At 54.1% G+C, this 13086-nt stretch overlaps 1 protein-coding gene across 1 annotated transcript in view; it reads left to right on the forward strand.

The window, feature by feature from the left end:
• The first annotated feature begins 601 nt into the window (after window positions 1-601).
• The window catches only part of MYRF (myelin regulatory factor), a 103032-nt gene continuing 90547 nt past the window's right edge, over window positions 602-13086 (forward strand). Inside the window, exon 1 of the mRNA XM_077819853.1 lies at window positions 602-647. Coding sequence (XP_077675979.1) covers window positions 602-647 — 46 coding nt within the window. The remainder of the gene's footprint in view (window positions 648-13086) is intronic.

Genomic DNA, 13086 nt, shown 5'->3' on the forward strand with positions numbered 1-13086 from the left:
AGGGTCCCAGCCCCCGTGGGGGAGCAGGAATGACAGGCGCTGTGCAGGCTTAGGGGGCAGGAGCGTGGGGGGAGGAAGGTGAGCGCGGCTGCCCCCGGGAAGGCGGCGGGACAGTCCCAGGGCGATGGAGGGAGCGGCCCCCGGCTCCCGCGGCGGGGTGCTTGCATTGCCCGCGGCGGCCGGCAGAGGGGCCCGGCCGGGCCGGACCGGGCCGGGAGGCGGAGCGGCGGGGCCGGAGGGAGGAGCCGCGCGGCGGGCAGGGCGCCCGGAGCCAGCCGCCCAAGTTGAGTGTCAGGGCTGCTGCTGTTTCTCGGAGGCCGATGGGCAGCTGCCGGGGCCGGACGGGGCCGACACCCCCCGGGGGGAGCCGCGGCGGCTGCTGAGGGCTCCGCAGAGGGGCGCGCTCGGGGGCGCCGGGGCCGGGTCAGCCGGGGCGCGGGGAGCAGGCGGGAGAGCGGAGCGGGGCACCCGGAGCGCTCAGGGGCCGGTCCCCGCCGGCGCTGCGCGGCCCGAGCCCCCGGGCGTCCCCGCTGCGTGCCCGGGGGGGATGCCCCCCTGCGGGCTCGGCCACTAGCCCGGCAGCCCGGTGCATGGCCCAGCTATGGAGGTGGTGGATGAGACGGAGGCTCTGCAGCGCTTCTTCGAAGGTGAGAGACCGCGGTGGGCAGCCCGGGACCCGCGGCCAGAGCGGGGCGCAGACACCCCGCAGCCAGCACCTGGCCGCAGCCTCCCCCCCCCCCCCCGCATCCCCACTGATCCCACACGTCTGCCCAGGCACCCGAGAACACGACCCACCTCGAGCAGGGACCTGGGTGCAGGCCACCGTCCCCCCGTCCCCACCCCCCCGGCTGTACCTTCTAGCAGGGACCTGGGCACAGAAGTTGGTCGGAGAGACCGGCGCCCATCCCCAGCCCTCACACCCCTAGTGGGGAGCTGAGCCTCGGTGGCCACCCTCGTGACTGGGCACCTGCCTCACCACAGATGGAGGAAGTTGAACACAAGCCCCCCACACCCAGACTGGGGTTTAGGCATGGGCTCTGCCCGTCGCCCCGTGAGCACAGCTCACCACGGGGACAAGGCCATCAACCTGCCGCCTCCTTACCGCTGAACAGGGCCATGCCAGTCCCAGCACTGCCAAGTCAGGGACACGGGCTCCCAGCAGACACATGCCACCACCGTAGTCTTCACTGTCACACGGAGCCCAGCACCAGGCCAGCCTCTACAGTCACCTCCAGACCAAAGGCCTCCAGACTAGTCCCCTGAGCCATGGATGTCAGGCTCCTTGACTGAGGACCTCAGCACATCTCCATCACCCCATGGCTTGCAGTATAGATCCCCTGCTCCCAGACCAAGGACATCAGCACAGGTTCCCTCCCCTGCTCCCTCTGTCCCCTTGGAAAGGGACTCCTTACAGAACTCTTCCTGCTCTGCTCCAACTGTCCCTCTGATTGATAATACCTACAATAATATTCTGGGCTGGGGCCTAAATCACCATTTTAATTAGCTTCTGTAGGCTGGCGCTGCACAATCAGAGACACAGATTCCCCGCAATCCACAGAAGACCTTGGCTCCTATTCTCCTTTTAACGCCAGTGTGAATCAGGAGTGACTCCGTTGAGGCCAGAGGAGCTATGGTGGTGTAATGTTGGTACAAGAGGAGAATCAGGCCCCTTTTGCTGGGTTCTGGACAAAGATGAAGGGTAGAACGTGACCATTTAGTAATAACTGAATAGTGAGTAAAGTTAAACTGTTGCATTAAGAATCACTCAGTTGAATGAAGGTTATGGAGCAGTTGGGGCCCTGCCACCATTTCTGACCTTTGTTTTAATTCATCTTTCCTCTCACTGTTTCTCCTCACTGCCTCGTCTTTGTGCACCTCTCTTTGCTCTGTCTCTCTGCATTTCATTTTTTGTCAGTTCTTGTTCTCTCTCCTCTTTCCCTCTTTCTCTTTCCCTTCGTTAGGTGTCCCGAGTCTCCCCAAGAGCCCTCTTCCTGTGGTCTCTGTTAACTTGCTTTCCTAGGGGAAGGGCGGCAGCAGTGGGAAACTGACTAACGTTTCAGGTGTGCATGTGCAGAATATCTGCACTTTGCATTCAGCTCATTGCACAAAGAGCCTGTGGCAAAGGGAAAATATGGAGGATCATCTTAGCCAGTTTCTCTTTTTATAGCAGGTCCTGGGAGCTTTTGTTGCTGGTGACGATATAATTGCCAATTGACTTGAGGGCTGGATTAATCGATTGATCAAGCCCAGAGTTTGGCCCCCCTCCTGCTGGTATTTTTGTTGAGATTCACTCGCTCTGTGTTTGGGGAGTGCAGCTTGCTGATACTGTATTCACAGAGAACAAGGGGATGGGGATTGTATGAGGAAATGATGATGAGCTTGTTTGCCATGGAAGCTGCCCAGATCGTAGGGAAATGAATACATGGTCAATGGAAGGTGCTTTATCTAATGGTTTGGACTATGGCTGCTTCTCTTTCTGTTCCTTCTCCTGTTCTGGTTTCTGTGAAATCTTTCCCTTTGTTGTCTCTGTAGCTCCTCTCTCTCTTTTCCTCAAAAGGAAAAGATTCTCTTGCTTTTCTAGTCATGATCCTGAGTCCCATGTGGAACAGGGTTAACCAGGCAGGAAGCCTTGCTTCAGAGGCTCTTACATGCATCAAACTGCGTCCTAGTCAGCCTTTGTTTTCAGTTGGGGTCCAGTTGGACATAGTTCCTGGTGGCCCCACTCCCAGTCCAGCCGCATCCTCAACCCGCTGAACACCAGTCTCCTAGCTCCATCACCCCCCACCCTTGGCTGTCCTGCTCGTGCTGTGCTGTGTGATATTTAGAAGTAGTGAACTTTGGTTGCCTTTCTCTCATTGTCACTTTCAGGGGGGTGTTTTATATTTCACAGGGTTTCGAGAGCCATCTGATTGATTTATTTTTGGTGAACCCTAAAAATCTCTTGCCCCTGCCTTCCCCTGTGAAAATGGAAAGTGAAGAAAACCGGGGCTGCGGGACACTTCTTTCACATCTGCAAGTTGCTCAATTGTGTAACTTTTTTATTTTAGCTCTTAGTTTGCACTGCAGCCTGCAGCATGGCAGTTTGTTTCCCATGGGCAGCTCATCCTGTTCTGTTGTGTTAATCCATGTCTATTACACTGTGGTAGGTGAGGATGAGAGGGGAATGGAGGAGTAAGCTTTAGCACAAAGGATCACCGCCCATGGAAAGAGGTGATGAGGAGATTCTTTTCTCTCTCTCTCATACATGCCAGCTATCCAGGGTGTTCTGAAGGAGTGAACGGTGAAACTGATCATCAGCTATTAGGAGCTGAAGGTTGGTGCCTATCTTGCTAGATTTCCAGCAAGGAGTCAGATTTAACTTGGGATCTCAGTGTCCTGAGAGATCAGTGATCTCCAGACGGGTAGTATACAGGTGAACAAACATACCTTGTTTCTTCTCGGCATGCTAGACGTGTATTCATTTACAAGGATAAACTCTGTTTGTAGGACTGATTCATATCCACACAATTAACTTCTTTAAACTGAGTATCCCTGTTGCTTCCCATGGAAAGCTGCACGTTTGAATCAAGACTTCCCCTCATAGAGTGAATTCCTTTTTCTTTCTCCATAGCACCCTCTGAGTAAGTGGAGATTTCACAGTAACGGGAATTTCTTTCTGCACATTGCAACATGCTGAAATAATTCGAGGAGTCCATTCTACTTCACTATAAACTGAATCTCACCAGATCCGAGTCTGCTGTTAGCACTTCCACCATATTTATGAATAATCTTTTAGCACTTGATATTTTCGAAGTGCTGTACGAGGGTTAACTAATTAATCCTTGCAACCTTTTGGGAAGCAGGTAGGATTAAAACCCACGAGATCCTAACCCCTAGCCTCATATTCAGTCTGCTCGACATAGAATCATAGAACTGAAAGGGACCTCGGGAGGTCAGCTAGTCCAGTTCCCTGCACATTGCTGCCTCTGGTATTTACACATCTAGTCATAGCAAAATCCTTCTGTAGAGAACTGTTGAAATCTTCTATGGGGAAAGGGTTATTTTTCCATGTTTAAACTGGTGTCGATACGGCATTCGGGATAGAAGCTTTTCCTGGGATCACAGCATCATCATTAAGTTTGCATTTTGCCTAAGCAGCCATTCCCTTGTGTGTGAACATCCCTTAGATCCCTGGCTTTGGGCCCGGCTGGTGAGGTGTGAGCTTGATTCTGGTTCCCCTTGGGTCTGAAAATCTAAGGAGCTGGGACTTTATTTCAGGAAGACATTTCCTGGTTTCAGTCAGACTGGAGTTACCCATCTCTCTCCCATAGGAGTTTGCTGCTTTGGCACGGAGCTTGGAGGTATGGGAAGACAAAGGAGATAAAGAGAGAATGGAAATGTTTGGGACGTTGCTCTGAGATTTGGGAGGGATGAGGAGATTTTGGATTGAATGAGGCTTTGAAGGCATCTAGAGGAGGATTGGGTGCAGGCTTTGCTGATGAAAGGAAGATGCTGGGGTTGGTAGTGTATGCTCTGAGGGTTCTCTGGACAGGCGTTTCCCTATCCTTAGTCCAAAAGAACCTAGCTGTTTGGGTCTGACTGTTCCTTAGTTTTTGCTACAGCCCATCACATTACCACCCAGCAGAGTTGCCTGCAGCAGAGGAAATGGAAAGCCTCGCGGCAGAGAGTGGGATGGTGGAGGCTCTGGCGGGGAAGGTAAAGGAATTAAGTTTGGTCTCTGCACAGTGTTCAGTGTTTACCTAGAGCGTTTGTATTTTGTATCAAAGGGAAGGTGGGGAGTATAAAAAGCCTGACCCTTGGCTGGCATCCTGCTAGAAACTCTACCTTCTTCCCTGCCTAACACTCACACGAGGGAACCAGTTACGAAAGAGCTCAGCTATTCGGGATCCCTCTCTCTCTCGGCTAATTTACGAGATAAGAGGTAGTTAAAGAATGTACATCGGGAAAGATGTGCCGAGCGGCTTTAAAAGGAAGAACAAGCAGGACTGGGGGTGGATAGCGTCTTGGCAGCTGTCTGAGGGTTGGCCTGTTAAATCTTTTTGTAGGGTGTTAGTGGGTAAAGTTCCTCTGTGTGTAGCAAGCCTGTGTGTGTGTGTGTGTACACAGACTGATTGTGTTTGCTTGCATGCTCACGAGGGCTGCCGTAGCCCTGCTGTTGAATTGTTAGTCGTTGCCTGAAGGGTCACAGGAATCTCTTAGCTGTGAGTGTGAATGAGTGAGTGTGTATCGTTGTTTATCAACCAGGGAGCGAGTGGATGTTTAGTCAGTGTGTGTGTATTAATGGGACTGAGACAGTGCCCTTCTCTGGTGCTTTCCATCCTGGATCTCAGCTGGCTTTCCAGACATCATTAAGGAACACAGCCCCTCTGCAAGGCAGCTCAGGACTGTCATCCTTGTTTTACAGATGGGGAAACTGAGGCAGAGAGCGTTGAGGTGACTTGCCCAAGGTCAGATGAGGGAAGAGCAGGGAATTGAACCTGGAACTACTGACTCCCATTCTCATCCCTTGGTCTAACCACTCCCTATCCTTTTGTTGGCATGTTGTCATGTCTGCAGTATAGCTAATACAGCCGCACAGCTACACCACTGCAGCCATGCTGCTGGAGAGCCATAGTGTAGATGCTTCCCACAGTGACGGAGGGTTTTTTCTGTCACTGTAGATAATCCACCTCTCTGGGTGGCAGTAGCTAGGTCAGCGTGACCATGTCTACACCGGAGTTAGGCCGGCATAGCTGCGGTGCACAGGGGTGTGAATTTTTCACACCTCCTGAGTGCTGTGTCTGTGTCACCCTAATGTTTCCATGTAGACTGGGTAATGCAGTGGAACAATAAGCAGTCACACAAGGGGTGAGCAAAAATCAGTTGGTCTTTGAAGAAAGATGGAGCAGAATTCCACCCCGCCACTGGGTCCCCGGCTGGAGCAAAGCATCCTCACTCAAGTGATTGGAGCTTGGCTGATTTCTGTCTGCTGAGGATCTGGCTCATTGTTAGTGAGCCTATAGGGAGGACTCTCAAGGTAGTTTCAGGTTCCTGCCCCACCAGGGTGTTGTGAGGGTGTGACTGAGGGGTCCCAAAGGAGCCAGAGAGAAGCTGATTTGAGGACTACAGGGGTGTGAGGGGGCTTATGATGGGACCCAGATGGACAGTTTGGGGGTCTCCTGTGACAGAACTCGCACAAATGGGTTATCGTAGTGGGAGCAAAGGGACTTCAGGCCTGGGGCCTCCAGGGTGGAAGCTGGAGGCTGCATGCCTAGACACCAGTCAGGGATGCTGTGTAGGAGGCAGAGGCAATACTGTTGAAGTGTCGTGAACATGGATATAGGCTGAATCCGTGACCCTGTACGTCTGACGCCACAGCCTCAGAGTGCCCCGGCTCTGAGATCCTCCCCACCGCCCTGTGCAAAGGAAAGGTGGCTGTGGGAATGGGAGTGGTGATGCAGAATTTTCTATGGAGAGGGGTGGGGTGGTGCTTGGAGGTGAGACCAGAGCAGGGAGAGGACTGCAGGGAGCTTGCATCTCTGCCGCACCTCTCATCCAGCTGGCTCCCAAAGGACTTTAGTATATTTAGTAGGGGTCACTTCCTGCATCACTGAAATGCAGCTACCTCTGGGGTGGAACGTGGCAGCTTTTAGCTCACACAGCAACGTTTCATATGAGTTTGGGACAGGAACTGACCATGATGCTGTATCTAATTAAGAATGTAGGGAGCATTTTGTCGGCGGAACATAATTATTTGAATTGAAATTTGCCCAGAAAACAGGATTAACACCCCTCCTCTTGTGAGGGTCTCTCATGACCATAAGAGATCAGAGCCTCAGTTTGATGTCTCGTTTGGAAGATGGCCCCAACAGCAGACCAGGATCTCGTAGGGCTATGCTGTGGGGCTGGGTCATTCCTGACTCAGAGGGAAGAGCCCCATATACTGAACACCAGCAGGTGCTCTGCATTTATCCAGGAACAGGGCTTCACAAACGCTCCTCAGCCCTGGTTACTGGGCTTGCCAGCTCAGCTGCGCTGCTGTCCAGGCCTCAGGGCTTGCTGGCTCAGCCATGCCGCTGCCCCTCAGCCTTTGCCACTGGCTTCCTCTGAGTACTCCCCACTGCTGCCATTTCTGAGGAGAGCTTTCCCTGGGGAATCACACCGCAGCCAGTTGGGGTGCGGACACTGAGTGGGGAACCGCAGGGTGCTCTGGCCTGTGCGTGAATGCAGAAAGCCCCTCGCCGCCCCCCAGGAGAGCTGGTGGGTCACCCGCTCCGAATGCAGGACACATCTGCTCCGGGGCTGGTGTCCAGCTCAGCCGTGCTTGCGTGGAGGAGGATGGGGGACAGTGGCCCCGCAGGGTGGCTGCCTCGCTAGGGGCTGTTTGTTGCGGGCAGGAAGCTAAGAGGCTTTGTGTGGAGAATTTCGCTGAGCAGAGTTAGCCTGTGACAGAACAGCCCTGGGGAAGCTGGTACAGCACAAACACATGACCAGCCCTTTCGGTAATCCCCCCGCAGACCCAAATCCTGGAGGGTGCCTGTTAGAGTGAGGCGCTGCGCAGAGGTGGCAGCCTCCCGGCCTTCTTGGCCCCCCACCCCTCGCAGAGAGAATAGAAAACCCAGCCGGCAGCAGCGCTGGGGTCCACACAAGCCGAGTGAGACAGCGGGATGACCGAGGAGGAGAGCGGGGACGCTGGAGCGTGACATCCGTTGTCACCCGCACTCAGGATGCGCTGGATCCGAGCAGGTAGCTTCCTACGGCCCTTCCACTGCGCAGTTTTCCTCTCTGTCTGCCTGTCTGTTCTCCTCTCTCTTGCCATCTGACCTCCCCTGCCCACCTGTCTGCTTTGGATCTACATGTCGGTCCCAGAGGAGAGCGGGCAATTTGAGGCCACTGGTGAGCATAGCCCCCTTTCCAGGCCCCCTGCAGGGGAGAGGGAGGAACCCAGCACCCACTGAATGCCAGCCTTGGTCCCAGGCACAGAGGGAGATAGCAGCTGTGGCCTGTCTTGGGAGGATGGAAGGAGAAGGCTCCCAGGAACCATGGCCACATCCTGCTACCAGGTGTGAGCCCAACACAGAACAACCTGCTCCCCCATCCAGGGTCTCACAGTTCTGGCAGTGCTTCCCCAGGTGCAGCCCACTGTCCCTCACCTGTGCCATATGGGCTCCTCTTTCCCTGGGGCTGAGAACTTGGGGGAGGGGAGAAGGGAAGAGGAAGTGAGAGAAGGGCAGAGCTGTTGGTGAGGATGTACGAGGGCTGGGAGTAGATCCTGGAGGGGGTGAGGGTTGATGAGGAGCTCGGGGTTATTCTGGGTGCTGCGATTCAGAAAGAGCAACATGTGCTAATGCCCACAGAGGTTCCCTCTGGAGTTCGGGTGACCAGGGTCTGAGACATTCTTTGCCGCAAGTTCTTCCCGATGTGGGCTTCTGTTCTGGCCCAGGTGGCTGGGAGTGCTGGCTGGAGAAGGCCCCGGCTGGTGGCCAGTGGGAGTTGGCGGCTGGAGGTGGTGGCTGCCAGTGGCACAAATGGAGTCCTGCCAGGGACTGGGAGTCCCTGACTGAAGGGGACACATCAGTGGCTGAGGTTGCTAGAGGGGAGGGCTCCTCCCAATGTCGGGGGGGGGGGGTGTGTGTGCTGGTGAGGAATGGCCAGGATGCTGGTTGGGGTGAGCCTGGCTTTTAAGGATTGCATCCCTCGGAGCTGGTTAGTAAGATTTGAGCAACGGTGCACCTGGGCATGGTCCCTTCACCATTCATTCGTTTGTAGGCAGCTGCAGCAGGCACCAGCTGTGATTCCCTCTGCCCTGCTGTGGGGTGAAGGATCAGGTCCTGCCTTGTGAATTGCATCTCAGGACAATTTGAGGCAGAAGGGCAGGGGTTGAACTGAACTGGGGTGCTGGTTATTCCACTGAGAAGCCTGATGGGGAATCAGGGCCTTGATGCACTGCGTTTCCCCTTTGCTTGGTCTGGCGAGCCCCTGGAGAATGGAGATGCCCTCTGGTCTTGTCAGCATCTCCAGAGCTGGCCAAACCCTGCGAGGAAGCCACCCTGAGCATTTTGCTCCGACGGTGCCTGCAACCCTTCCCCAGGAGCATTCATCTCAGTGAATGCTCGCGTACCAGGTGGTTGGTGGGAAGCAGAAGCCTTGCAGACGCACTGTGGGCTGGTCTGAACCAGAAGCCGCTCGTCGGAGCCCTCTTCCTAGTTTATAAAAGTGTGAGTCGCCCAATGAGGGGGCATAGACAATAGCAGGTGACCAAAGCGACCTATCACCCAGCTGGGAGGATGAATATTCAGATAGCTGCCATGAGCTGTTGGTGGGCATCCCTGGGGCTGAGGTGGGTTTGTGTCATGCATTCATGGAACAGGATTTGGCGATCAAGCAGGGAGTGCCCACCGTCCATCCGGGAACAGAAGCATGGGCGCCATTGGCTGGTACGCTCCTTGTCCCCAGCTCACCATGTGGCCTGTGCCGGAGTCTCTCTCACATGGTGTCTCTGAGAGGGCTTTGTGCACCAACAACCCAGGAGAATGAAGTCTGCTGTATCCACAAGTGCCTCTTCCCCTTCCAGGCTGCCCCTTGCCAGGTGTGTTCCTAGGGGGCTCAGGCCTAAGGGGAGCAGGAAGTTTGGTCATCGGCCGCAATCAGCTTTTGGCTTCTCTGCTCCAACCGTCAACGGTGAGGCTGCCAACAAGTACTGGATAGAGTGGGCTTTGCGACCCAGACACCGATCTCTTTGGAAGTAGGCTGAGGTCACTGAGTTCATGGCACTGTAAAAGTATCACATAGGTATACCTCATAGTCACCTCTGAGCTGGGGCTGGATTGGACCCAGTGAGAGGGGAAAGGCTTGGTGCCTGGCTGGCAGCCCTTGAGCCCACTCCTTTGGTCCTGATGGCTACACCTGCTCCACAAAGGCTCCACTCGTGTGGTTTGGTGGCCACTTTTCTGTCTGGCTTATGTGCAGTCGGTGTTTGTGACTGGCTTGCTGGCTGTGATGAGGTCTCTCTTAGCCCTTTGCTCTGCTTTGCTAGAGCAGGGAGGTCTCCAGTGTTCTTGGGCCATATTCATCCGGAGTGTAACTCTAGGGCTGTTACACCTGGGGTGAACTGGCCCCTTGGTCTGTTCGTTGCCCAGAAGTGCTGTGGAGGCTCCGTCTGCGACTAATCTGGCCCTAGGTCAGTAGCTGCTCCTCCTGGGGAGCTCTCCCCACCCTAGGGCCGGGGCTGGCTCCTCTCCTTTGCTTCATTCTGTCCTGGTGTTTCTTCTACCCCTGACCGTGTAGCTGGAAATACAGACAGCAGATGCATTTTAAAGGGAGAGAGAGAAAAATGGTATCCTCCTAGAATCTCCCTGTCCTGTGCTTGGGCCATGGCTGATATGCCCAGCTGGGGCTGACCCTGTGTGTGGAGGGCCCCTGCCCGCCCCCACATGGAATTATAGACTCTCTATTCTAAACGAGGGGCCCATGGAGTTCAGGGCTGTAACTGGTGTGTCCCTTCCCCTGTGCTGCCTGTCTCCTCTCTGGCTGAAGAACCCTAGGGCAATACCCTTGTTGGCCCACAGCTCAGGTGACCCTGGGGGTAGACCCCATTGGAAACTCCCAGTGTGGTATGCCATTTGTCATGCATCCAGCGAGGAAAGCTGTGGGGTGGCTGCCTTGCACAGCATGCTGGGTAACTCCCTGCTCTTGATTGACTGGGCCTTGCCCTTGGACTTTGCGCTGTCTGATAAGAACCCCAATGAGCTAAATGGATCTGAGCAATGATTAACTCAATGCGTGCACTGCCAGGGAATGGGGAGCAGCTCTCTGGAGACACAAACAGGAGCCCAGCGCAGGACTGATTGAGCCCAACCTGTAATTCCCCATTGGGTGCCCCTCCCTTGTGCCAGCTCTTAGCACTAGTCATCTCTGGGCAGCATCCTTCATGGGAGACAGACCTGGGCAAACACCTCCTTCCTGTCTCTTCCCGGCAAAGACAAACTGATGGGTGTAACCAGCGAGGCAAGAGCAGCCCCCTAGATAAGGGGGAGAGACCGCAGGAGGACAGCGCGCTCCAGGGGGTAAGGTGTGCTCTTAGCAGGGATAGGGAAAGGATCCCCATGGACACATCTCATTATAAAGGTGGCTTCTCCACCCCCTTTCCTTTTTACGCAGTGCCCCTTGCTGGCTGGGACCCATTGGCCTGTCCCCTGGGTAACTCCCTCTCCTCTATCCCTAGGTTGCTCCCTGCTGACTGCGGCGGAGTGGCTTCCTAGTGCACACTTGCGAACCAGTGCTGTCTGAATGGGTAGGGCCTGGTAGGGGGATCTGTCATACATGATGGTGGTGGGGTGCCTGGCTGAGCAGGAGCCCCCCCTGTAGCATGCACTGGAGAGCGATAATGAAGGGTGTGTCTGAGCGGAGGGCTTCCCTCCTGTAGAAGGAGTGTAACGTGACACCTCGAGCCGGGTACTTATCTTGCTGAACTTTATGATATCTTTACCTAAGATGGCGGGAGAGAGATCTCTGGGGCAGAACTGCAAGTCCCAGGAGAGTGGCTGGCCATGGTTGCAAAACACAAATGGCAAGCGGTGTGGAAAAGCGAGTGAGGGCAGGGCAGGGCACTAACCTGGCTCCTGGGATGGTGACGTGGGCTGCTCTTCATGTGGGTGACTAGAAACACATGGGATGGATTATTAAATGGCCTCATTTGTTCAGTTCTGTGACTTGTGGGGGAAGTGTAAATTCCAGCAGATGAGCAGCGGTACATGAGCCAAAGGCTTCACCTTGTCTAACCCTCCACCAACCACTGCTCCCTTTCCCTATCTTTCAGCCTCTCCTCCCACTCTGTCCGTCCACCCCTCTTTCCCATCATCTCTCCCACCTCCCTGACTTCCTCCTTTTCTCTCTCCATATCTGTTGTAACTCTTTTCCACTTCATTGGGGCAGGTGGATGCTTTTATTCCATTCATTTACCATAGTTATCTGCAAGCTACCCTAAGAGTAAGAACAAAAAGGAGACAGGATTGAAAACAACATGCTGCGTGGGTATAAATTCAGCAGGAGCAGCGTGGAGGGGCCTAAAGGCATGCTGACATGTACATACTATCCAAAATGTGGGGACCCCAAGATTCGAGGTCCCTTTTGGCCTTGGAATCTATGATTCCTTTAAAAAAAACACCAATGGAAAAACTTTTTGTTGAGATTTAAACCTTCCCCACAGAGTCTGCAACCCTAACATTGCAGCACTGGGCTACTGCATGAGAGTCGAAGTGTCAGATCGACAAGGCTGGTTTTGTTGTTGCAAAGCAAACATATAGCAATTGATGGAGGAGGGGAGCTGTAGAGGCAGCATGGCCAAGGGGATAAGCCACTGTCTTGGGTCTTCCAAAAGAACCTAAGAGAGTTAAATGCCCACAGTGAATGAGAGCTGGGAGTCTCAGTCCTGAAGGCTCCTTTGCCAATCCCAGTTCAGGGATGCTGGGTAACCTTGGGAAGTCGCGTCCCCTTCTGATCGTTGTCTGTCTTGTCAGTCAGTAAGCTGCTTGGGACAGGGCCTATCTGCTGCAATGTGTTTGTACAGCACCCTGCACAATAGGGCACCAATCTTCCCTGCAGCCTCTAGGTGCTACTGAAATGCAAATAATGAAGAGAATTTAAATTTAATCTTTAGTAACTGCTTAGCTGTAATAATCTTAGGTGTTGCTAATAGTAATCTCCAGATAAATGGTTTTTAATCTCTTGATGCCTCTTTACAAAATACAAATCAGCCAATCAGTGGCAACCTAGATAAAGAGTCAATCAATCAATCTACCAGCTTGTTCCTTGAGCTTTTCTTTTCTGACAAATGGCTGTGATTGGCACTGATAAAGCAAAGCCCTTAAACGTGTGCTTATGCCCTGTCACAAGGTGACTGGCCCCTTTAAGAGGGAACAGGACCCGTTCACCTGTGACTGGTTAGTTGCCTCCCAGCAGGCCCTGGTAGAGGACGTCTGTCCTCTATACAGGCCCAGGCAGTATATGAGAATGGGGAACAAGAAAGGGCAGCAGGGGACGTGGTGAGAGATGCCTGGAAAGAGCTGCATGAGGCCTGAGAGCTGTCAATGAAGAGAGCTGGCGCAC

This window comes from Eretmochelys imbricata, chromosome 6 (genome assembly GCF_965152235.1).
Source record: "Eretmochelys imbricata isolate rEreImb1 chromosome 6, rEreImb1.hap1, whole genome shotgun sequence".
Taxonomy (NCBI): Eukaryota; Metazoa; Chordata; order Testudines; family Cheloniidae; genus Eretmochelys; species Eretmochelys imbricata.